This window comes from Mustela putorius, unplaced genomic scaffold (genome assembly GCF_011764305.1).
Source record: "Mustela putorius furo isolate JIRA1106 unplaced genomic scaffold, ASM1176430v1.1 tig00003863_pilon_pilon_pilon, whole genome shotgun sequence".
In the NCBI taxonomy this organism is placed as follows: Eukaryota; Metazoa; Chordata; class Mammalia; order Carnivora; family Mustelidae; genus Mustela; species Mustela putorius.
This window is the reverse complement of record NW_025422015.1, coordinates 5,724,133-5,750,670: the sequence shown is the minus strand read 5'-3', so window position 1 is coordinate 5,750,670 and position 26,538 is coordinate 5,724,133. Positions and strand designations below refer to the sequence as shown.

The 26,538-nt window shown below is 39.2% G+C and overlaps 1 protein-coding gene across 3 annotated transcripts in view; it reads right to left on the bottom strand.

Annotated features, from left to right (window-relative positions):
- FILIP1 (filamin A interacting protein 1) overlaps positions 1-26,538 on the bottom strand; it is a 267,880-nt gene that overhangs the window by 51,268 nt on the left and 190,074 nt on the right. For all 3 annotated transcript variants that reach the window (XM_013056269.2, XM_045066239.1, XM_013056270.2), the window contains 2 exons: positions 21,194-21,367; positions 13,483-13,661 (listed from right to left, as the gene is read on the bottom strand). In XM_013056269.2, the coding sequence (XP_012911723.1) occupies positions 13,483-13,661; positions 21,194-21,367 (353 nt within the window). The remainder of the gene's footprint in view (positions 1-13,482; positions 13,662-21,193; positions 21,368-26,538) is intronic.

Genomic DNA, 26,538 nt, shown 5'->3' with positions numbered 1-26,538 from the left:
TTTGCAATACCTGTTTTTGTCCACGATGCTGTAATAAAACATCAGCATAGTTAAAAATGCAATCCAACTAGTTAGAATTTGGGGACCCAAGACTCCCAAACATTTAGTAGAAATTTTTACTTTGAATCCAGGTGCTTTTGCAACCGCAATAAAGTCGTTTTTCTCTGGAAATTACACATCTCATTAATGAGTCAAATAGTTCAAAAAAGATCTAGAAGACACTTTGGTTTTGTGTTTCTAACATACAGAATGCCTATCAGGCTTGATCAACTGCCTGGCATTACAATTGCTTGGATTACGATTGATAGTATCTGTACTGATAGAAACAAAATTGTTTTTTAATGTCACTATAGAGCACTAGTTATTTACTGTACATTCACCCTTGGGGGAGACTCTGAAGCTGTAATTACTTACTAAAAATTTGCCTATTAAGGTACCATTCTAGGGGCGCCTGGATGCCTTTGGCTTAGGTCATGATCCCGGGGTCCTGGATTCCAGCCCTACATCAGGCTCCCTGCTGTGGGGGAAGCCTGCTTCTCCCTCTTCCACTCACCCTGCTTGTGTTCCCTCTCTCGCCAAGTCACTCTCTGTCAAATAAGTTAATAAAATCTTTTAAAAAAATAAAAATGAAGTACCATTCTAGCTGGCCTATTCCTTATTTCCTAATGATCTTCACTGTGTGTTTCCTTTTTTTTTTTTTTAACTTTTTTTTAAAAAGATTTTATTTATTTATTTGACAGAGATCACAGGTAGGCAGAGAGGCAGGCAGAGGGGAAGGGAAGCAGGCTCCCCGCCAAGCAGAGAGCCCAATGAGGGGCTGGATCCCAGGACCCTGAGTCACAACCCAAGCCGAAGGCAGAGGCTTAACCCACTGAGCCACTCAGGCACCTCTTTTTTAAAATTTTTATTTAATTATTTGAGAGAGAGTGTGTGAAAGAGACAAGGACGGAAGTAGGGGAGAGGGACAGAGGGAAGTCCTACCAGGGGTTCCCTCCAGGGACCCTGAGCTGAAGGCAGATGCTTAACCAACTGAGCCACCCAGGCGCCCCTTCATTGTTTCTTAAAACTTTCCATCTGCTCTACTTCCTGAGGGCTCTCTGATTAATACTGAAAATAGGCACACATTTTTATTTGTATATGTATACTGTATTACAACCAACTTTTTAATCCAAAAGTTATAAGGTAAGTCTGCATTAGACTTTCTAAAGAAATGAATTTGTATCTGTACTTCATTTTGTAACCCACAATAACTTCTGCAAGCAAAATACATGCATTTAAATCCTTCAATTTGGTATACCAGTACACTGCAGATTAGCTTTTTTTTCTCATTCAAAGCAGTTTGTTTTATGCAGCTGTTGGGAAAAGAAAATAAGTATTCCCCAGGCTATTCAATACGTCAGTCCAAATTGGGTTTAAACTTTTCTTTTCAAGACATAAAATGTATTTTTTCATTTCTTTTTAATTTACTGAGTTTTTGAATATGCAAAGTTCTAGAAATAAAGGAGTAAATTTACTACCTCAGCAAAGGTACTACAGCAGTTTTTCTTTGATAGGATCCCTATGTTACCAATATTTTACTTCTCATAAAATTTTGTATGGCTAAAAATCATAATACTACTTATTTTTTGTAGAGAGAAAGTCATTTTCCAGCTATTATTTCATAGTTTTATTTTACTTCTCAAATATAATTTTTTTCTTATATAAGATTAACCTGTCTTTTGGAAACTTAAAAAACAAATGCTGAATCTTTTGTCAACATAAACCACACTGTGATATTATTGGTTCTCCTAAAATGCCATAAACTAGATGAGGCCAGAGAGAAATGACCATGATTAAAATAAGGTAAGTTTTCAGAGCACCTGGGTGGTGTAGTCGGTTAAGTGTTTGCCATAGGCTCCTGTCATGATCTCAGGGTCCCAACGTGGAACCCCCTGAGGAGCTCTGCATTGAGTTCCCTGCTCAGCAGGGAGTCTGCTTCTCCCTCTCCCTCTACCCCTCCCCGCTGCTAGTGACGGCCTTGCATGCTTGTGCGCGTGCACGCTTTCTCTCTCTCTCACATAGATACATAAAATTTAAAAAGAATAAGGTCAGTTTCTCTCATGTTTATGAATGATTATCAATACTATACATAAAAATGACTATAACAATAAGCATTATTAAGGGTCCTAACTTTTCCCAACTAATTTGGAATGCCATCTTTAACACATTTTAAATTTCCATATCGACTATAATCTATGACCAGAATTTCTATCCTTTCTACTGACCTACCTATTATTGTACCACTATAATACTACTTACTATAATTTTAAAATGAGTTTTAGTTTCTAGAAGGAAACTTTTCTGCTACTTTTCATTTTCTAAATTTGTTTATTCTTGTTTGTGTATTATTTATACGACCTTTAGAATCACTTCATTTAGTTCCCATTCCTTAAGAAAAATCCTGATGATGTTTCTATTGTGATCACATTAAACTCATGGATTTAAATAAGGCAACATCTTAATGATGTTGGGTCCCCAGTTCTAGAATATGGTAAAGTCTTTCCATTGGTCCCAGTCTTTTTCATATCTCCAGGTAGCATTTATGGTCTCTCACATTCTTAAGTTTATTTCTAGATAGTTTATATTTAATGTAGTTTATCTTCTCATTTGGAAATAGGAAAACTATTGATTTTTGACTCTTGAGTCTATGTAGTTTTATACTTTGTCACCTCACTTTACTGAATTCTCTGCAGTAGGTTTTTAGTTTTCCTACATCTACCTACAATCTAAATACACAACTATCTCCACCTAAACAACAGAAAATTTGCTTTCCCAGGACATCGCATTGTTTTCAGTGTGTCTTAGCTGGATAAACTGTACATTGTGATTTAGTGACACTTGCATAGCTTTCCTTTTAGAGTTCATTACATAGGTGAGAAGAAGGAATGTTCCGTTTTAGGTCTTACGTGCTATGCTTTGTGGGAAGGGCTTTATATTCATTATCTCATGAACTTAAGCAACTCTATGAGATAGCTACTTAGTTATACCCACTCTGTAGATGAAGAAACAGAGTCACAGGGGTCAGATAACCTGTCTAAGCTTCTAGACCAGGAAGTGGCAGAGTCAGAATTTGAAATGAAATACATTTCCAAATGAAATTTATAAGACTGCAAAAACAACTGTCTCCTGGTTCCATATTTTGAGGGGCTCTTACACCCTGTAGCTAGAGCAACCCAGGGAGAAGTTAACCATAGCTGAAGAGGTTAGACTTAGCTCAGATGATCCTCTAGAGGTCCCAAACCATTTGTACTCTAGAACCAAGAAGATTTCTCTTTAGCATACATACAGATTCTTTCACTGATAATGGGCATACTGATTGCAGGCCTCAAACTTCTATGCTCAAGAAATACAGTTATCTTCATTTTTCCAGTATGGGTTCCCATTACACTTTATCATAGTTCAATCTGTGTAAATTCAGTCAAGTTTGGTTTCCCTTAATACATTTAAAGATTCCTCAGTCAAGTCACGGTCTCCTGAGTTAATTCTAGAGCTTCAGAACCCCATTTCTGTGCTTGAGATTACATTCTGCAACCATTAAGAAGGTGGGCAAAAGGCCAGCTAGTCACCATTCTTCCATAATGGCATTCTCAGAGATGCACCCTGGGCTCTCGTGTGTCCAGGATCAATCTACTCAGATTGCTGATCTAAATGAGTCACAGTTCTATCCTCATGGCCAGCCACACTTCATTTAGTCACAGGGGGAAAATCTAAATATTCTTTTAGCGTTGTTTAGGGATACCAATTTTTACTTCATTTATCCTGAATTATTTAGCAGAAGGAGAGCCACAAGTTTTGCCATGCTTTTTGCTATGAACTGAATTGTGTCCCCCCCCAAATTCATATAGTGAGGTCCTAACCCCCAGTGTGACTATATCGGGAAATGCATCTTTTGGGAGGTAATAAAGGTTAGTAAGTCATAAGGGTAAGGTTCTACTCCAATAGGATTAGAGGCCTTATAAGAAGATCTCTCTCTTTCCATGTGCCTGTACAGAGGAAAGGCCACATGAGCATACAGTGGGAAGGTGGCCATCTACAAGCTGCAAAGGGAGACCTTACCAGAATCCAACCATTCTGGGAACCAGATCTCAGACTTCCAGTCTCTAGAACTGTGAGAAAATAGATTCCTGTTGTTTAGGCCACCTAGTATATTAGTTATGATAGCCCAAGCAAACTAAGACTCCCTTGGACTCCAACTAGTAATCTCTTTACTCTCAAATTCTCCATACCACTTCTATCTGCAGTTTCTATTACTCTTCACCTTCCCTCTCTCCACCCTCTACTCCCCAAAAAGCTCAGAACAGAGTCTCTTCTTTTGTACTATCTCCTCCCCAAAATAGCATAGATGGCTCTTGCCTTCTTGTTTCTCTAAGCGTCTGATCTAACAGAGAAGAAGAGGGGTGATTAAAAACTGGATTACATAATCTTTCGAAGGCTATACCTAGATCTTTGCTTCTGAAATCCAAACACAAAATATTGACTTCTCACTTTCAGCAGTGGCAGCATGTCCTCGAGCAGTGGTTGCTCTTAACTGGCTATTCAAATAAGAACAGGACACAGGGTAACAGAAAAAAGTAAGTTAAAAAACTCGATTATAATCCTGTAGTAAGTTTTTATATCTGAGCATAGGCAAATGAAAATGTCCAAGCTGTAACAATATTATAATTGAATTACTCAGTCTTTGAGGTTGTAAGGGACAGGCTCATCTGGACTATATAAGAAGATAGGAGTTATTAGTAAGACTACCCCAGTGTAAGTTAATGTAGAAAACTGTCTCCACAGCCAGTCAGGCCTAGAGAGAAGTTGAATATTATGCATGCTTTTGTGGTATATACCTAAAGTTCTAGCAACTAAACAGCAATGAGTGGGCCTCAATGCTTGTTATCCTCTCAAAAGCAGGTGTCCACTGAAACCCCAGTCCTGTGATATGGCTATGCTTTACTCTTAGAAATTCTCTGTCTCTGCTGTTTTTTTCCTGGCTTCCACTTGTCTTTATGTCCTTCTGTTTCATATGCCTCAAGAAAGTGTCTCAATGGGTTAGTGGGATCTCTCTCTTTCCATGTGCCTGTACAGAGGAAAGGCCACTTTCCTCATCAAACAGAGCCCACTATTTGGCAGTGTTTTCATACCAGGCTACCTTACAGGTCTTAATGTCCTTCATGTCTGACTAGCCACATTAAAGAATAAATAGCCAAGAGATGAATTTTGCTTACTGCACATCGTTTTATAAATTTGAGCCAACATCGAAAAACTGAAAGATTTTACTAAAAGCAGAATTTTGTCTTTTCCTAAAAAAATCAGAATTGGCAACAATGTGGCAACAGAATCCATAACCTAAAACTGAATCAATCACCTGAACTGAACTGTGACTTTCCCTGGTAGTCAGAGCTTGGTGTCTCCAGCCTCGCAATCCTCCCGACTCATGCAGTGTTTGCTGAGGGGCTGGATCTGCTTCTCTCAGTTACTGCCTGGCACTGAAGGTGTTTGAGTTTGAGACCTTTGTGACCTCTGTCCAGTACGGTTGAATCTGGTCTAAGTGGTTGTGACCAGCATTGACAGAGTCGTATGACCAAAAAGAATGATGGTTATGTGAAAGGAGTTGTCTCTATTTCTCTCAGAAGAAGCCTCTTCAGTGAATCAGGTACTTAGAGTTTCAGGAACTATCTGGTAATTGCCTGAAAACTTTCTGAAAGAGAACAGCAAAATGATCAGTTCAGATCTAGAGAAACTCTGACAACCTGATCAACTCCCATTACTGGGCTCTCACTCTTTATCTCTCATATTTAAATTCCAAATACTGTCCTCCCTTCTTCCTTCTCCTGGGACTTTTCCAGAATAAGGGATATCAAATACTAGGACTGAGAAAGTCTTTTTTTTTTTTTTTTAAGATTTTATTTATTTATTTGACAGACAGAGATCACAAGTAGGCAGAGAGGCAGGCAGAGAGAGAGAGGGAGGAAGCAGGCTCCCCACTGAGCAGAGAGCCTGACAGGTCTGGGGTCTCTATCCCAGGACCCTGAGATCATGACCTGAACTGAAGATGGAGGCATTAACCCACTGAGCCACCCAGACGCCCAAAGGGCCAAGGAAGTCTTAGGTGTTAAAAAACTTGAAACAGTAAAGTGTGTTTCTTGTGTATTGTTTCTCAAGCCCTCCCTTTGAATGCTTTTCCTTTCTAGTGGCCAGTTTTCTAGTGACCACGCCTTTCTATAATATTAGAATCCTTCTTGGGATGCCTGGCTGCTTTAGTAGGTGGAGCTTGTGACTCTTGATCTCAGGGGTTGCAAGTTCGAGCCCCACATTGGATTGGGTTAGAGATTACTTAAAAATAAAATCTATCTATCTATCTATCTATCTATCTATATCTATGTATCTATACATCTATATATTCAACTAAAACTCTCAGCTTGCCAGGTTAAGCCCTTAGATCTAGAAAATATCTTCACCATCCTTACCTATAGTAAAATGCAACAGTAATTAAAATTCAGATTTAAATATAATCTAATAGGCTCTGAGGTTGTAAAGTACAGAGCAACCCAGGTAGCAGCACTACAAGATCCTGATTCATCAAATATGATTTTGTGGTATATTTAAAAATTTCTAAAGGAAAGTAAAATGCATTTGAGAATATTTTCCATAACAATAAAAGTAAGTTAATTTACATCATAACCTTTGATTAATCAGAAAATTTTGTTGATCAGAAAACCCATTTTCCTAGGCATGTCTGGTAAAGTTATATTACTAAGACTGAAGAGTCTTAGATCAGAGGCTAACTCAATGATCTTCAGAATGAGGGTGCTATGAAGCTTGGGAAGATCACATCCACCCAAGATCCAGCATTTTTGTACAGTGGGATCTGGTGAAATGAACCCGAAGGGCATTTTTAATGGGCCGAGTCATATTTAACCCATGGAGTGCCTACTTCAGGATGGGTGGTGGAAGAAAGTAGATATGATACTATCCTGGGTTTATTAAGAGGATCAACTCTTCTCCTAACTCCAAACTTCCAACCCTAGGAAACTATCTTTTTGAGTTGCCACTTGCCTGGACCCTTTAAGATGTAACATGACTTCCTTTACACTATGCTGACTTATCCCACCCTCCAATGCAAATATCCTGCTGTGAGCTATGAATAACACAACAGCACCTCAGCTCCTTTCATTTCAAGCACATTTGCCCATAGGAAGTGGGATTTGCATATTGCAAGAGTAAGAAGAATTGGAAGGAGGAATTGGATCCTGGCATTCTTTCAGAAAATCAACTGTAAAACCTATTCCTTTTCTGATTGAGTCTCAGAATTCTAATTCCTCTCCTTTCTTAAAAACTGTTCATTCCCAGCAGTTTTCTTGGCCAGTAGGATACTGATAGTAAGCGACATAACTCATAACCAAGTTAAGGTCTGTTACTCAAATTCTGAATCTGCCAACAGAATGGATGTACAGTCCACAAAGTGACTGGCCAACTTTCCAAGTCATTTTTCCCTCCTCCATGCATTGGGGAAATGAAGCATTCACTTTAATCAAAAGGTAAGAACTTGGAAGTAGAGAAGATTATTATATTTGACTGTAAACTCGGTTCAAACATTGATTCTTCCAATTAACAATTGTTAGTAATCTTGGTAGAAGGAACTTACCCTGTCTGTTTCTCTACATGCCAAATAGGGATAATAATTATGCATCAATAAAAGCTAACTCTGCTATCTAATAGCATCTAGCAGGGTGTTAAGCACAGAGAATCTGGCTCAGTTGTTTTTTGCTAATATGTTCCATCTATTGATTACTTTCTGCTTGATAAGACTTGATCTTTTTACACATCATTGCAATCTTTTCCTACAAAGTGCCTTATTATGACTCTCCAAACTACCAGTGAGAAAAGCCCATTTTATTGTCATATTTTAAAGATAAGGCATCTAAATCTAAGAAAAGACTCAACAGGTATGATGCCAGGGAACCAAGTGTGAATTTCTTTTCTCCAAAGTGGGCTAGGATTATTTTCCAGGATTCTAGGCGACTAGAGAAACTTTTTGAGAACTTGCTCTGACTGGTCATTTCCCAGCATAGGCGAGTGAAATAGTGCAGCCTGTCCCACAAGCCACTGGGCAAAGCCCATTCCCCTTCATGTTGACCAAAATAGGGCTGGAAAGCTTCCCTTCCATTCAAGTCCCTGATCCTCCATTCTCTGCTTGGTAAGTTAAGAGATTTCTCTTGAGATGCTGATTTGTACTTAAAAAAAAAAAGAACTTATGCTTGGAAGTCTTACTGCAATATTATATGATGATGTAATTATTTATGTAGTCGCGGCTGAGCCTATAGAAGCCAAAAGCTTTAAAATCTATATCTACAGTTATAGATTTAGACAGAACTCCCCCACATCACTACATTAGCGTGCGTGCGCGCACGCACACACACCTCAAATATTTCTTTAAGTTTCAGACCACTTTTGATGTAACTGTATTCTCTCTATTTTGACATTCTTGAAGTTTAAGATAAAAATCCCAAGTCTTGCAGTTCAGACAGAGAATGAATATAAACGCTGAAGGTGATCTCATGCGTTCAGAATTAAGCCATTAAAGGTCAACGTGACTTAAAATACGGACCAAACAATACAGCATTTAGAAAGGGAGCTTTCTTTACCCAATCCTAACTAATGCAATGAAGTATATTTTCATCTTGATTATTAACAGTACGAGTTAAGCAATGCATTTTCTTCATGCTGTTTTCCTCTTTTTAATTTGGGAATATAACTCTTTGTAGAAATAAATATGCAGTAAATGATGGCAATAAATGATGATCACTATCTGCTGGCTTAGAATAAAGGAAGCCCAGAACAATGTATTGCCCATTTTAGGTTCTTAATTTGTGGAATTTTTATATAAGATGAATTGAAAACTCCTGAATGTTAAAAATAATTGCTGCTTCTATTATTTTTGTACTTGCAGGGTCTAGGTCAGTGGCAATATCAAGGACACAGCTTAAAGGTGGGCTTTATTTAGCCCCCTCATAACCATCATCAGCCCCCCCATCATGACTACCCCAAACAGAATCCAACCAAAGCAGAGCATTGTATATGCTATTCAAACACAGCTCCAAACAAGGCCCGGGGCTGCTGCTTCCAACAGATGCTATCTCAAAGCTTCTCCTATCTTGACAGGACACCACTGGCCTGAATATCTCTGTTTATATCCTCCCAATAACCATCTTTCTGCCTTTTAAGAGTTTATGTCATAGTTTGGCCGTAAGAGCATGGAGGTAGGGAGCCCACACACAGAGAGAGGGGGAAAAAAAAAAACCCAAGCCATTTTGCGCAAGGGACTCATTTGCACAAAAGTGCTAGACCACTGTGCACCGCGATCTGAGTTGAGCTAGATAATTTTTCTGGGCCTCAATTTCTCCACCCACAGAATGAAGGACTTAAAGGGGCTGATCTCATAAGTCCTTGGCAGGGCTCTAAGCGTCAGATTCCCGGTCTCACCAAATATCTGAATTTGGGTTGCTTATCAACACCTGCTAAGGATCCAGCATTCCTGGGTCCCTTTTGTTATCTTTAACCATTTTTCCACAGGAAAAGAAAAACTCTAGCAGGATAATTACTGAGGATGAAGCCGAGATGCTACCCCACGGGGAAAGTTCCCTAGCTCAGCACCCCTCCCATCACCCCACTACTCCCAAATGAAAAGCTGTCTAGGGCGGAGACCGCCTGCAGAGTTGAGCGGTCAGTGGGAGAAGTTGGATAAGATTATAGGAAGCAAACCACTCGGCTTATCTCAAGTCTCACTTTCTTACTTCCTTTACTCAGGCTCACAGTAGAAACAAAGGGAAATGTTTCCCAAGTGAAGTTCTTGGCTTCCCCCTCTCCCCCGGAAAAGGGACTTTTTCTGGAGAAGGGGAAGGGAGGGAAAAACAAAGAAGGAAACAAAGGACTTGAAACAGTCTACAGGAGGACTCCCACTTGTGCTCAGAAATGCTGGCTCCCAGTTAGGCGCGGCCCCGCATCCCGGGCAGGTGCTGCAGCCACTGGGAGCTCCTGCAGCCCTGGTTGAGGCCAGAGGGACCTTGTGCAGAGGGGCTCCCTGGTGACTTGGCCACGGGAAAGAAAGCCTCGGGGTCAGCACACTGCCAGCCCCCATAAGTAGATCTAATTATGACTGCTTACTTCAAAAAGAGGATTTAACCCAAAGCAGATTTAGCAGGGCAGTTTCCAAAGGGCAGCGGGAATCCCGGGCCTGACCTTTGAGAAAATCCTATAGGCTTCACTGCCCCCTAGGAACTCAGCAAGCAAGTCACGGTGGACTCCTCAGATTGTAGAGAAATTCAGGGATGCCATCTTGAGTTGTCAGGGTCCTAGTAGGGGCATTTAATTTAGCAGAAGGGTGTCAGGCTGGGCGTGCCCACCATATCGTGTGCACTGGGGGTCAGTCAGAGGATTGATCTGGGGGAAACACCGACAGTAAAAAAGTATAAAGCCCTCAAGTATAACCTGTTAAGTCAAAAATACTATTTCAAAACCTTAAGGTGGTTTGATATGTGAGCAAGCATCAACGTTCTCTTAGAGAATTCTTATCTAAAACAGGACAGTTTGTTGATGTATCCCAGTAGTGCTGCTGATCAAAATATCAAAAGCATCTTTAGATAATTCTCTTTTAAATTTTACTTTGATTTTAAAAACCTACACAGCACTTTGCTCAGGAGAAATGATTGCTGGAGTTGTTTTAGTAAAATCAAACAACTCCAAAAGGGTACAGAGGATTGGAATTGTTCATCTAGAGTTGATCAACAAGAAGTAAATAAACACATCTGGGATGGGCTTATTGTAGAATATAAAAGTACTTTGTGAACTATAAAGCTCTCCATCATGTGTTATTATTTCAATTACTCTCATGGAACACAAAAATTAGGAAGACAAAAAAAGAAAGGAAAAGAAACAGCCTGGATAAGTACAGTCTTCTAGCCACACACATCATTCAATTGATGAATCACTGAACTTTAGCTCAGAAACGAATAATCCACTATATGTTAATTAGTTGAATTTAAATAAAATTTAAACATAAATAAAAATAATTAAACCAACAATTGTAAGTGAACTGGTGCCACCTCAGGCATTTAGCTTACGTGGGAAACTATAGAAGAGACAGGTGTGTCTGGTTCTGAACCAAATCATACACAGCATGACTGAAAAAACAGTTGATTCACACAGGTGTTCTTTAAAATTATTTGATTTCAGATCTTTCAGGAATTCACTATCAAATAAGTAGCTGCTCTTTTACTTGACCACATTCCAACACAGAACTCCTAACCAGAGGACTGTTGTAGACATTCATAATTTACACTGTCACTAAAACCTTGTTTGCAAGATCTGTGCTTGAAGTTGGAAGGTTCACAGAGACTGAGGGAGTGGAGCTTATTCTCAGTGCTTGGTTTACCCCCCAAATGTCAAATTAGACCGTTGTTCAAACACAGAGCTGATAAACCTTAGCTTATAGGAGCAGAAGACAGGCCTAAAGAAATGGCGAGTATCGTACATTACACTCCAACAAGCAAAGAGAACTTTATTTTCCTTTCCCCTTCTCCTTCTCCAAGGGATGTGCCAAGTCCAACAATAAGTAAAAATTACTAATAATTTTTTAAACCTTTAACAAAAACCTGTGCTGTTTCATGCTTTTATTTACTTTTACTATGACACCTTTTTCTTATAAGCAAATTAACCTCGGAATACCGTAACTCTTTCTTGTAACTAAATATATAATAAAGCTGGGATTACTAAAGCTGTTCCCAAGCGGCTCTTAATTTGCAAGTCCTAAACACAGAAGCAGACATGCTTGGTAACTCAAAGCATGAGGATCGGATGTCACCAGTTTCAAAGATTGTGGAATTCACAGACATAACAATTCAGCAGAGGAAAGAAAAGGGAGAGAATAAGCTGAAAAGATGCTAAACAAAACTGGAGATTATAGGAGAGTTAGTTACAAAGTTTTTCAAGTTGGAGTTCAAACATGGTGGTGCCAGGTCTGAGAGAATTACCTGTTAGGACAGATATCAGTGCTCAACATTCAGAGGTTTTATTTGAGGTTGTTTTGTTACTGTTTTTTTACACTGAGTTTTAAGAGTTATGTAACCCTTAGAAAGCAGGTAGATCTAGTCATTTAGTAATTTATATACAACCAAGTATTAAGAGTTTCTGTTGTGGTATTAAGAATGAATAGGATTTATTTTAGAGATACCACATCACACCAGTCAGAATGGCTAAAATTAACCAGTCAGGAAATGACAGATGCTGGCGAGGATGCGGAGAAAGGGGAACCCTCCTACACAGTTGGTGGGAATGCAAACTGGTGCAACTACTCTGGAAAACAGCATGGAGGTTCCTCAAAAAGTTGAAAATAGAGCTACCCTATGACCAAGCAATTGCACTACTGAGTATTTACCCTAAAGATACAAATGTAGTGATCTAAAGGGACACGTGCACCCAAATGTTTATAACAGCAATGTCCACAATAGCCAAACTATGGAAAGAACCTAGATGTCCATCAACAGATGAATGGATAAAGAAGAAGTGGTATATATATATATGTATACACACACACACACACACACACACACACACACAAAGGAATACTATGCAGCCATCAAAAGAAATGAAATCTTGCCATTTGTGATGACACAGATGGCACTAGAGGGTATTATGCTTAATGAAATAAGTCAATCAGAGAAAGACAACTATCATATGATCTCCCTGATATAAGAAAGTTGAGAGGCAACATGGGGTGTTTGGGGGGTAGGAAAGGAATAAATGAAACAAGATGGAATCAGGAGGGAGACAAACCATAAGAGACTCTGAATCTCACAAAACAAACTGAGGGCTGCTGGGGGGAGGGGGTTAGGGAGAGGGTGGTTGGGTTATGAATATTGGGGAGGGTATATGCTATGGTGAGTGCTGTGAAGTGTGTAAACCTGGCGATTCACAGACCTGTACCCCTGGGGCTAATAATACACTATATGTTAATAAAAAAATAAAAAATTTTTTTAAAAAAGAATGAATAGGATTCATTTTAAATGGTTAAGATTACTGATTTGTCAACCACTTATTCAGGAAGTAAAAGTAGATTATTTTCCACTGAAGAAAATTAGTAGAGAGGCTTTTGGAATGTAGGTGCTTCATTGATTTTATATAAGCTCCCTGGGTTTGTTTCCAGCTGTATGGCTTTATGGTTCTCAACTTTCTACAGGAAATCTGGGGTCCCACCCTGTGTACCCCCCAACCTATTCAGATGGACAATAGCAGGTAAACATCTGTCTCACTTTCTACAAGCCATGCAGGTCAGAAATGGGAGTCTGAACCTGGGCTCCCATCTGTGGTGTCCCTGGGCGGAAGCAGGCTCCCTGACCAGAGGGCCAGAGACGAAAGGATGGCAGGGATCTCTGTGCGGTGCATGGCTTGTGTGCACATTACCTCTCCCGCTCCTGCTCCAGCAGGTTGGTGAAGTCGTCACTCTTGTTCATGTAGTCGGTGTGTTTGTGCTTCTCACTCTCTAGCTCATACACCGTGCGTCGGTGACACTTCTCGGCCAGCAGCAGCTGCTCTAGCATGCGCCGGTACGTTTCCTTCTGTTTTTCCTCAAGTCTGTCCAGCTGGGTAAATGAACAGGGGAGAGAGTTAGTAGTTCATCTGATGTGCGTAGGACTCAAAATATTATATTGGTCTACTGATTTATGATTGGAAGGAGAGAACATCGGGTCTAGTGTTCTCTGCCATGTTCCCCATTCCCTCATGTTGTCTAGGCCAGCTGGCTTTCTACACCTGCCATAATAAGACTGTAGTAACGTCTGACCTTCTAGCTCTTTTGCTGTGAGCAGGTGTACTGGTTCCTAAGCTTTTGAGAGAACAAGCTCTTTCACTGTTTCTGTGACATGGCACAAAACCTATACTTAGAAAGAGGATGACAGCCCTCCTCATCTCAGGAAAATTAACAGCTCAGCATGTACCTGTACCAAACTTCTCCCCTGGGAAGTCAGTATCAACATCACAATCTTTTTTTAAGACTTGCAGTTACATGCACTTCTAGGAAAAGTATAGGAAGTCTCTACAGTCCTCTCTCTTCAAGAGATGCTAAATATAAGGAGGATTTCAAGACTTATAGGGGGCACGTATCTCAGACTAAAAGAGATGCTGTCAAATATTATTACAGGACTTCTTTAAAAAAAAGAATGTATTTTTTTATTTGAGAAAGGGAGAGCGAGAGAGCACACATGGGTGGAGGGGAGAGGCAGAGGGAGAAGGAGAAAATCTCATGCAGACCTGCTGCTGAGTCTGAAAACTGTCACAGGGCTGGGTCCCACAACCCTGAGATCATGAACTGAGCTGAAATCAAGAGTAGGATTCTTAACCGACTGAGCCACCCCTATTATAGGATTTTTGTACCTATTTCTCTGACCAGGCTAGAAGATCTTTAAAGAATGCCTTGAGGGGCACCTGAGTGGCTCAGTGGTTTAGTTAAAGCCTTGCCTTTGGCTCAGGTCATGATCTCAGGGTCCTGGGATCGAGCCCTTCACTGGGCTCTCTGCTCAGCAGGGAGCCTGCTTACTTCTCTCTCTGCCTGCCTCTCTGCCTACTTGTGATCTCTGCCTGACAAACAAATAAATAAAATCTTTAAAAAAAAAAATTGTCAGACACTACACAGACTAAAAAAAAAAAATGCCTTGATTGTGTTTTTAGTTTCTAGTGCCAAGCACAGAGCCTGGAGCAAAGTAAGTGTTCAGTAAATGTTTGTTCAGGACCAACTCTCGCAATATTGATGGTTCCCTATCCTACTCTCCTCTTCAAATTATAGTTCAGGGTTTCTCAACTTCAGAACTATTGACATTTTAGGCCAAATCATTCTTAATTTTGGGTGGCTGTATTGTGCACGGGAGGAGGTGTGGCAGCCTCCTTGGCCTCTGGCCCCCTCCCCAGGTGCCAGTAGTACGACTTCCAACTGTGATAAACCTACCCTTAGATGTTGCCAAACGTCCTTTGGAGGGCAAAACACTTTCACCACCCCCCACCCCTAACACAGAACCATGGCTTTAGTTGAAACATATTTAAAATCCATTCTCAATCCACAGCCTACTTGCTAAAACTTAATGGGGGTAATTCCACACTGTATCAGCATCAGAGTTTTTTCCCTGGGTTCTCCATGTTTGTCCCTCAGTCACATGGAGGTCTGAGGTTCCCTCTACAGTTGTGTGAGGTCTGTAGGAGGTGTATGTGGGGATCATTTCTGGGCCTCCAAATAAAAGAGATACAGCCCACATAATCCTCAGTGTTTCTGACCAGATCTCTGTCCCTTTGTGTAAGAGCCTGTGACTAGACAGAGAAGCCCAGGTTGACTGGTGGCAAATAATATTTGATACCATTAGGGATTGGCCAATTGTACTTTTATGTGTTCTGATAAATTTCTGTAGTCTTAAAAGGACAGCTTATATAAGAGGTTTCCTTCATTGGAATATCGCTCTATTACAAACTATTCTCCCCAGGAACTCTTCTGTCTTTCTACTATGTAATTTTCATCATATATTATAGAATTTGTCAAGCATTTCTAAAATATATCATCATCATCATCAATGTAGAAAGAGCAACTCTTTCCCTTTTTCAATCCTTTCTGTTTTATCATAAAGTAGGACCCACTTTTGAAAGTATTTGGAAAGCAGCTTCTGCCTATTTATTCATACCCTCACCCCTCTGGGAAGGAGGGGTGACTTATTTGAAAGTTGTAACCCAGCAATTGCTCTACTATGTATTTACCCAAAGGACACAAAGAATACTGATTCAAAGGGGGCACATGCACTCCTATGTTTATGGAAGCATTATCAGTAATAGCCAAATGATGGAAAAATCCCAAGTGTCCATCAACTGACAAATAGATAAAGAAGATATATACACAGTGGAATATTACTCAGTGATCAAAAAGAATGAAATTTTGCCATTTGCAGCAATATGGCTGAAGCTAGAGTCACATGGAGTCATTTCATCTAATGTGAAATGAAACAAATCAGTCAGAAAGACCAATACCACATGATTTCACTCCTATGTGGAATTTAAGAAACAAAACAGATGAACATAAGGGAAAGGGAAAAGAAAAAAGAAAGTTATATTTGGAGTAGGGAACTAGGCATAAGCAGCTCAGCCTTTTCATTTCTTATATTTTTTTCTTTGACTGCCATAAAATGGTACACTGTGCTCTGAAGGCCCAAATTCTCCTTCAAGCGGTTTCTCCAAAGTCTTGGAGGGAAAGCAATAGAAAGCCCAATAGTAGTCATTTATCTATTCAGACCAATAATAAAACTAAATGCTTTAACTCATCTATCCAACTCCTGCAGTTACCCTCAATCCCTTTGAGGAACTCTGGAAGGGAAGATGGAGGCATTATTAACTGAATGGCTAAGGTGCTCAGAAAAAAAGACATTGTGAGGGCATTTGGAGAAAAACCAGCTTGTGTTGATATGAAGTGTTCTGAGGCAGCCCAGGTCAAAGGTAGACTGTAGCTTTAGTATGTCCTGTCCATGTGGGCCTTTGAGGTTTGTTGTTCTCAGCAGCTACAGTCCTAGGGCCAACCTACTGGAGCAGTTGCTGGGGTCTCAGTGGGCCATGCTCCCCTTAGCTACACTAGCACTGCTTGATCCTAGCACTGATTACAGAATCAGGAAGACAGTCTTTTCGTCTCTTAATGCACTGAAAGAATGGTGTGCACACTGTTTTTCACATAGAACTGCAGGCCCAGACTTTAAACTGCAGAGGTAGCAAATTCCTCTTTAGCAATAAAGCATTCATGCGTGAGGATCTAGCTTTTAATTTTAAATTCTAGATGTAAGATCCAACATAGGTAGCAAGCAATCAGCTGTTCCTTGTTATTTTGTTTGGAACTACATAGAACTCCTAGGAGAGAACTTAGGTAGGCTAACTTCTTTCTCTTGGATCTTTGTGACTTGTCTAAAGGCTCTGAAGACTACCTCCCATAACAATAGGCTCTGTCAATTCATTAATCATGTACACTGTGTCCATGACTTTTGGTTTTCGTGATCCACACTGTGGCTCCATCATTGAGGAACAGTTGCCTTTATTAATGAATACTGAAAGTGAAATGGGAACCCATTACTTTAGAAACTACAGCTCCCACTTGGACAAGAGGTGGAAGGAAAATTAAATGAGATCATTGTAACACTGAAAGCCAAAAGGAGAATATACCTGCAAGTCTTGTTCTACAAAAGCAAGCTGATAGAGAAGAGGCTTAAGGACTTGAGATGGAGAGAAATGTCAGCACGTTTTAGACAAAAGAATCATGATTTAGGAAGTGATTTTAGCTCTGTATCAGCAAAAGGCTAACTGGAGAAATATTAAGAGATTTAGGGAGAGAGAGATCTACTGAAATCAAATTTAATCTAAGATCACTAAAGAGGAAACATAAAGTCTTTTTTTTTTTTAAGATTTTATTTATTTATTTGACACAGAGAGAGAGATCACACGTGAGCAGAGAGGCAGGCAGAGGGAAAGGGGTAAGCAGGCTCCCTGCCGAGCAGAGAGCCCGATGCGGGGCTCAATCCCAGGACCCTGAGATCATGACCCAAGCTGAAGGCAGAGGCTTTAACTCACTGAGCCACCCACACGCCCCAAAACGTAAAGTCTTAAAGAACAAACTGGACTTCTGCAAAAGAGAAATGGATCTAAGTGCTCTTAAAGATAAGGCTATAAAGAAGGGACATATATTAGTCATTAGTGAATCAAAATGAGTGACCAGAGGAGGTAGAGATAGCAAGCACAGAGAACAGAGCCATGTGAATCCCCCCACAAAAAGGGTTGGGATCCAGAAAGTGTTTGGGGAATGTGCTATAAAACTGCAGATAGTTCTTCATGAGATCAGTTGGGAGCCATTATCTTGAAGACTGCAACCGTTACCCAAGGTGGATATATAAAATATAGACAGATTTAAGAATTAAATTCTGAGAAGATCAAGGTAGAACATTTGAAGCATTATTTGGTGAGTTTCAGGGTTTCAGCTAAAATAGATGGGCCCTGAGAGAACACATTTGAGAAACTTGGAGATGCAGAGTTTGAAGGAAAAATGAGACAAACATCGGGGGATTCAGTCAGGACAGTAACATAAACAGCTCAAACATGGATAGAGTGAGATGAGAAAAGACTCATCTGTCAGAGAGGATTATTCAACTCAAGGATATGAATGTAGGTAAGAATTGTCTTAAACAAAGGGTCCTCTTGGCAGGCTTATAACTCCTTGATTTTACTTCTGTCACTGAGGGAGACCATATAAAGTAGAACACAGAAGGTAACTTCCCCAGACTGATAGAAATCCTGTGATAATTAAAGGATTTTCTCTACCTGCCTTCCTTCCCTTAGAGATTGCCCAAGTCTCTCCTTTGGTCTCCCTAAGAGTAACATGGGCCTGCATTATGTTGAGTCATTTTGCTTGAGGTAAACTGACTGTGGAACTGAGGATTTTCTTGTATTTTTAATATTTATGAATGTGAGGTTGATATTATGATGATTGTATTCTAATAATTCCTTAGGCCTTCTATAAAAGGGGAATGGGGGAACTTAAGATATATTAGTTAAACTTTGAAAATGCTTAAGATTGGGGTGTCTGGGTGGTTTAGTGGGTTAAAGCCTTTGCCTTCAGCTCAGGTCATGATCCCAGGGTCCTAGGATCTAGCCCTGCACCGGGCTCTCTGCTCAGCAGAAGCCTGCTTCCTCCTCTCTCTGCCTGCCTCTCTGCCTACTTGTAATCTCTGTCTGTCAAATAAATAAAATCTTTTTAAAAAAAGAAAGAAAAGAAAATGCTTAAGAATAAGATCCCTTTGGCTAAGGCTAAGCAGAAGAATTTGGGAAGGAAAGATACTGAAATCTTGATTTCTTCAGAATTTTGCTTAAGAATTATGAACTTTCATATCCTGGACTTTAATTCACAAAGAAGCTCAGGGAGATTTAATATTTGCTGCTTAATTTCTCCCCAGATATTTGGCAAGGCAGAGGGTGTCCACCACATAGGGTTCATTGCTGAACCTCTGATGAGTTCTATTGGATAACCTGGCTGGGCCTAATTTGGTATGGAAATTAAAATGAGCAGTGGCTTTTGGGCTTGAGATGCAGCATGGCTTCTAAAGATAAGAGCTAGACTATTCACTCATGGTCCCAAGAGGCAAACCCAACAGTGATTGTATTGGGATCGTTCCTCATGAAGTTGGAAGAAAGACTCCTGCTCCTGGATAATGACAACTTGATTGTTATGTCCAAAAGGTTAGGAGACCCCAAATTTGTAGATGGTAGAAGATAAATCTTTTCTCCTTCTAGCATTCTATTTTTCCCACAAAGCAAGACCTTACTATTTTGTCAGTTTGGGAAAAGTAGCTTCTGTCCTTTTCTCTACCTCCACACTCTCTCTCCTCCCCAACTGAGGAATACTCTTCAGATTGGGAGTTGAGGGGAGAAAGAAACCAAAAGTCATGTTTAGCTAAGCCAGTTCTAAAAGGACCACCCACAGTGTGGGTTTCTTCTGTTCTGCCCCTTTGTCCATGAGATAGGAACACTTGGGTTAGGCCTGCTTTCTGAAGGTAGGTCAGAAACTCCTTTCTTTGTGTACTTTCCATAGAGCTCACTGGGTTAAAGGCAGTGCTTTTGAGCAAATGTGTGTGTTTTCAGACCCACCTCTCCTTTGAGGTGTCATCCCAAGCTCTAACTCGGGAGCAAAGAATTCGGAAACCTAAATGATATCATTTATCCAAACTGAGTTCTCCGACCCAGGGGGTTATTGTAAGAATATTTAATATTGTAAGAATATTTTGACCTCATTATGTCTGTCACTCCTCAAGCCCCTCCAAATTTGGAAATAATTAAAGGTGTGAGTGAATATCACAATATCAAATGCTCATGGCTAGTATTTGGTGAGTACCTGGGATGTACCAGACACTGTGTTAAGAGCTTTTCGGGCATTGCTTTATTTAATCTTCACAACAGCTCTAGGAGATACATGCCGTTGTTACTTCCATCTGACAGAGAAGGAAGGAACTAAGGTTAGGGAGCTGAAGTGACCCGCCCAAAGCCATAGGCAGTTGGTAATGGTGGCTCTCAGACATGCAAGTGGATCCAGCCAGTTGACTGCATCCCATCATAAGTCATCTCTTAACATTTTAGGCAAAGATTAAAACACGAGCTCCAGCTATTCCTTGTTGTAGAAATTAGGGTAATTATAGGACCATCAGTCTGCTGTGAATACTGTCAAAAACAGATCTTATCTAAGATCTGTCAAAATAAGCTTCTATAAAGGCTTGACATATGATAATATATTATCTTTTATATTATTATTTTTTATATTATGACAAATTGCTTCATTTTTAATTTCTGTGTTCTTTTTCTTCATTTATGATAATAATTTCACATCTCTGGAATTTTTTTACATAAATTCTGAAGTCAGTATGGGTAATCTAGCAACTGTTTCCCTAACTCAGCCTCAAACTTCTACTACAACACGAGAATACTTTTAACATGTAGTCTCATGGGAAATTAATAACATCGCAGATAGTTCCTAACACAATCTTATATAAAAGTGACTAAATATAACCCTATTAGATTTCCTTTCATCTTAAAAAGTTGCCCTAAGCATTTTGCCTCAACCACTGTATTTCAGCTACGTACATGAGACCATTTTAACTGTGACAAAATCTGTAATATACAAAAACACAGTCCCTTTATAAACATCAATAATAAAATAAATGTTCATCAATACAATATCAATAATCAATTTAATTTCAGGTAACCGATTTGATAATGATCCTGACAACTCAATGCCAAAACTGATGACCGCTTCAAGTTTTTACACACATCATCTCCTAGAGAAATAGAACAATAACAGATTGCAGCAGCATGTAATTGGTGTAATCACATGAGAAATAGATTTCAGGCTTTAAGTATTTTTAAGGAAATACTTCTAAAATTCTTATCATTGCAATGTATCCATTGTAATTCATGAATTATATAATTACATTTTAATTCTATACTAAAGTGTCCTAAAAATTTGGCTTTGAAAGAAAATGTTAAAGCATGAAAAATGGAGAATGTGAAGCCATCTCTCTGAGGTACCCTTACATACGGGAACTTGCTGATGTCATATTTTTACCTCTGAAATTGGTTTCTCATAGACATCTTCTCCTATAGACTTCTCCTGGGCCAGGATGGCATCTCGGTGCAGGACTCGCAGCACTTTCTCTGGCTCTGCAGACCCGTAGTGAGCCTCCAGAACCTCAGGCTTGGTTTTCTCTGTCTTCAGCATGTGGATCACATCTTCCCTGGCCTGTGGTAGAATGCGGCAAGGTCAGACGGTTGACAACATAAATCACATGCCAGACTCACAAAATCAACACAAAGCTTATTGAACACATCCCCATCTCTTCGGGGCTATTGGCAAATTCACTGGGTATTTTGTTCTTATTTTCTATCAAAAGCAGATTGGCAAGCAGATACTCCGCTTCAGGTTGCTAGGAAGCAGCAAGCAGAAAACGGATTTGTGCTAATATTAACTACATAAAAATTGCTTTATCTAAGTAGAAAAGATTCTGAGCACTTTTGAATCAAGAGGACGTGGGGTACTTACCCCGTTTCATTGTACATGAGGTCAAGGACAATTTAAAGTTTTCTAGTTTTCTGTTTATGCTCTCAAAGAAGTATTCAAATCTAGTTTCCCCGTTCTAATTACAACCCTATGTGTAATAAACAAAACAGCCTTTATAAGTGAGTTCCTATTTCCTATCAAGTGATTCAGTTTATATAGAAACACATGGTTGGGAACTCACATGGTGCTGTGCTGGGCTTTTTGATCTAAGGAATCACACCAAAGGTGAAATTTAACTCCTGTAACATCCAGACTACCAATGGTATGAGCCAGGTATGAGCCAGACTACCAATCTTATGAGCCATACTCAATCGTATAAGTGGGGTCAGCATTGTTCTTTTGGTTTCTCAGCAAAACTTCAGCACCTTCTTGAACTCTTGAGAAAATCACCTGTTTATAGGTTTTATATCATATTGACTATGGATCTCATTACATAATGGATGTATCACTACTAAGTGACGAACTTCCTAGTTATGATGGAGCTAACATTTGGTCAATGTATTCCCATCTTGTCATATACTTGTTTTTCTAGTACTGGTGATGGGTATGAAGTATCCCGACGTCATGCCAACTTATACCAAAGAACAACCTGGTGGGTAAGAGTTGCAGTCCATAGCAATAGAATAGAGTTTTCCCCTTTGTTATGCTAACTATGGATTTGAAATTATAAGCCTGGCTCATTATCATGGTATTCTACACAAGGGAGCTAATTAGTTAGCCTTAAGATAGGAGCATTATAAAGTTTGTCTTTCTTGAAGTTTCTCACTTTTATTGCTTTTTCATAGTCTCCAAATTAATCTAATTCCAGATGGCTAAAGACTATTATGGAAACGTCAATAGACTGGAATTTGCAGATTTTCCCCCTGTTGTCTCTGCCACATTTGCATGTGCTCATTTCAAGACAAAAATTGGAAAATATTAATTTTGAAGAAATAGTAGTTCAGAATTAGCAAGAAAGTTAAAGTCAGAAAATAATTTAATGGAAAGGCAATGTGCTTCCATGGAGAGTGAAAAAACATAAGCATAGACACAGTACCAGGCTATCTTGTACAGTATCTTTGTGCAGCTTAGAAAAAGGTGCTTACTTCCTCTAGGAGATACAGTCTGAGTCAGAATGCTGCTTACGTAGCAAGGAAAGAAAAGGCTGTGTTTCAACCCCTGTCTATCCTCTTTCCCAGACACCCTTGGGCAAGCCATAACTCCATTCTGTAGATGGTGGCCCTGTACTGAAGGAGCGTAAGGTCTGTCATTGGTTATTCGTTTTCAGGCAAATAATATAAATAAGGAGATTTTAGAAATGTAAATCGGTAAGTATTTCAGTTCAAAAGTTTAAGCTATGTGGTTTTAATTAAATGTAAATATTGTTGGTATCTATCTTCTTGACCAAATCTTCTTAATAGAGAATTAAGAAAACAGTTTCTTTTGTTCCAACTGATACAAAATACATTCTTCTTCTCTCCCTAAAAATGTGCTTGCGCTAGAGTTGTATTAACTATGATATGCTACCTATACCACACATGTCATTCTTAGTTTAATTACTCGAGACACTAATTCCCAAAGAGAAAGAGGGTATGGTGGTATAACTCTGGGCATTATATATTTAGAACTGCACTATTCCTCATGAACTTACTAAAAGCTTTTTCATTGCTATAATAATAATCCTGGATGGAATACAAATGTTGACTATAAATCACTAGTATTTGAAGTAGTTTAATATAGTAAATCAATCATTATTATTGTGGTGCCTTTTTAATCAATGGGTTAATGAAATGACTATAATCATAATAAATTTTTTAACTAAATATATGATCCAATCTATGTAAAAAAAGGTCCTACATTTTGGGAATAAAACCACTTTACACTTCCATTTTAAGAAACTTCTTAATTTTTTTTAAAGATTAATTTATTGGATGGAGTGTGTGTGCAGGGGGAGGGACAGAGAGAGAAGGAGGGAGAAGCTTGAGCAGACTCCATGCTGAGCACACAGCCCCCCGCTAGTTCCATCTCAGGACTCTAAGATCACGACCTGAGCCAAAACTAAGAGTCGTAACTCACTGCGCCACTCAGGAGCCCTGAAACTTCTTAATTTTTATATAAAAGAATGAAATACAAAATGTAAGAAGGTTCCTGTCCTTAAACATTACTGTTTTCACATAGAAGTTTCATCAGAAGCAAGGAGTTAAATTCTTAGAATGCTGCAGCGATGCTTAAGTAGACCACTGTATTTAAATATATGTAAAAGGACTCAGAGGGAAGAATTCTTTGAAGAGGATTCTAGAGAAGAGAGAAAGGGGTCTATAAATTGTTCAATTTATTTAGTCCTGATGATGAAGAGAATAAATATGAGATTAGGGTATAAAAACCAACACGGAAGGGTCACATTCTTCTATTCCATCCTACAAGTTCCTCTTTGTGCCAAGAGAGACATATGGAAGCCAAGAACAACGATGTTCTGCAAAACTGTAACTGCACCAGATGGAGCAAGGGGTTGTCTCAACCGGCGGCATAAGGAACTGATTAAAAACATATGGGGGCAGCAAAGAGCTATTCTGCAAAGCACAGGGCCAACAGGTGAGTGTGTGATTCATCTTATAAAGTCAATAGAGGGTATCTGGGCTTTGCTGGGAAAGCCGGGAAATGGTGGGGTGAGGGGGAAGTGGGAGTAAGGCAGAATAAGAAGCAGAACAGGTGGAGTCACAACAGATGGAGCAGTTAAAAAAAAAAAGAGTTAAATCCAACCATTCATTCAATAAATATTTGTGCACATTCACTGTGGGCAATGCATTGTGTTCAGTATTGGAGATATAAGCTCATCCACAGAGATTAAAGCCTGGAAGGATATGAACAAATAATTGAAGTCTTAGGATGGAGGAGATACAGGGGGCTAAGAACTCCATCTAAAAATATACTTGACTTGAATACAAGGCTAAGGAAAATCTTCACAGAGGAAGTGACCCAAAAATCTCACACTGAGTACTTGAGCCAGAGAAAGATGGGAATTAGGGTGAGAGTGTTCTTGGCCAAGGGAAAACTGTAAGCAAAAGCCAAACAGATGTAGATGCATGGGCTGGAAAACATGAGGCTGGGTTATAAATAATGGACAACTTATGAAAAGCCTTGTAAACCAGGTAGTGAGCTTGCATTTTCTCATGGAACAGCTAGTAGCCTTGGAATTTTTAAGCAGCAGGACTGGGACATGGTCAGGATTGTGTGGTGGAAAGGTCATTCATTTACCCTGTTAAAAATGTACAAATTCTAAATCAACAAATGAAGAGATATTTCATGCTCATGGACTGTTAGAACAAATGCTATTAAAATGTCTATACTACCCAAAGAAATCTACAGATTTAATGCAATCATTATCAAAATACCAACAGCATTTTTCACAAAACTAGAACAAATAATTCTAAAATTTGTACAGAACCACAAAAAAACAAAAAACAAACAAACAAACAAAACCCAGAATAGCCAAAGCCATCTTGAAAAAGAAGAACAAACCTGGAGATATCGCAATCCCAAATTTCAAGATATACTACAAAGCTGTCATAATCAAAACAATATAATACTGACACAAAAACAGACACAAAGGTCAAAGGAAGAGTAGAGAACTGAGAAATAAACCCACACTTACATGGTCAATTACTCTATGACAAAGAAGACAAGAATATGCAATAGGATAAAGGTAGTTTCTTCAACAAATGGGATTCGGAAAACTGGACAGGTATATGCAAGTAAATGAGACTGGACCACTTTCCTATACCATAGACAAAAATAAACTCAAAATGGATTAAAGATATAAATGTGAGACCTGAGACCATAAAAATCCTAGAAGAGAGCACAGACAATAATTTCTCTGATGTTGGCCATAATAACATATTTCTAGGTATGTTTCCAGGGGTAAAGGAAACAAAAGCAAAAATAAACGATTAGGACTATATCATAATGAAAAGCTTCTGTACAGTGAAGGAAACAATCAACAAAACTAAATTGCAACCTACTGAATGGGAGAAGATATTTGCAAATGATATATCCCATAAAAGGTCAGTATCCAAGATATACAAAGAACTGATAGATCTCAACACTCAAAACCCAAATAATCCAATCAAAACAGGCAGAAGACATGAATAGACATTTCTCCAAAGAAGAAATCCAGATAGCCAATAGACATATAAAAAGATGCCCAATATCACTCATCATCAGGAAAATACAAATCAAAATTACAGTGAGATGTCACCTCATACATGTCAGAATGGCTAAAAATCAGCAGTACAAGAAACAACAAGTGTTGGCAAAGATGTGGAGAAAAAGGAAACTTCATGCACTATTGGTAGGAATGTAAACTGTGTGGCTACTGTGAAAAACAGTATGGAATTTCCTCAAAGAGTTAAAAACAGAACTACCCTATGATCTGTTAATCACACTACTGGGTATTTATCACAAAAATATAAAAATATTAACTTAAAAGGATATATGCACCCCTATGTCTATTACAGCATTATTTGCAATAGCCAAACTATGGAAGCAGCCTAAGTGGCCATCAATAGAAGAATGGATAAAGAAGGTGTGGTATATAGGGGCACCTGGCTAGCTCAGTCAACAGAACATCCAATTCTTGATCTCAAGGTCATGAGTTCAAGCCCCACACTGGGCCTGGAGTCTACTTTTTAAAAAGGTGTGCTATACAACACACACACACACACACACACACTGGAATATTATTCAGTCATAAAAAGAATGAAATCTTGCCATTTGCAACAATAGGTGGATCTAGAGAGTATAATGCTAAGTAAAATAAGTCAGTCAGAGAAAGATAAATTCCATATGATTTCACTTACGTGTGGAATTTAAAAAAT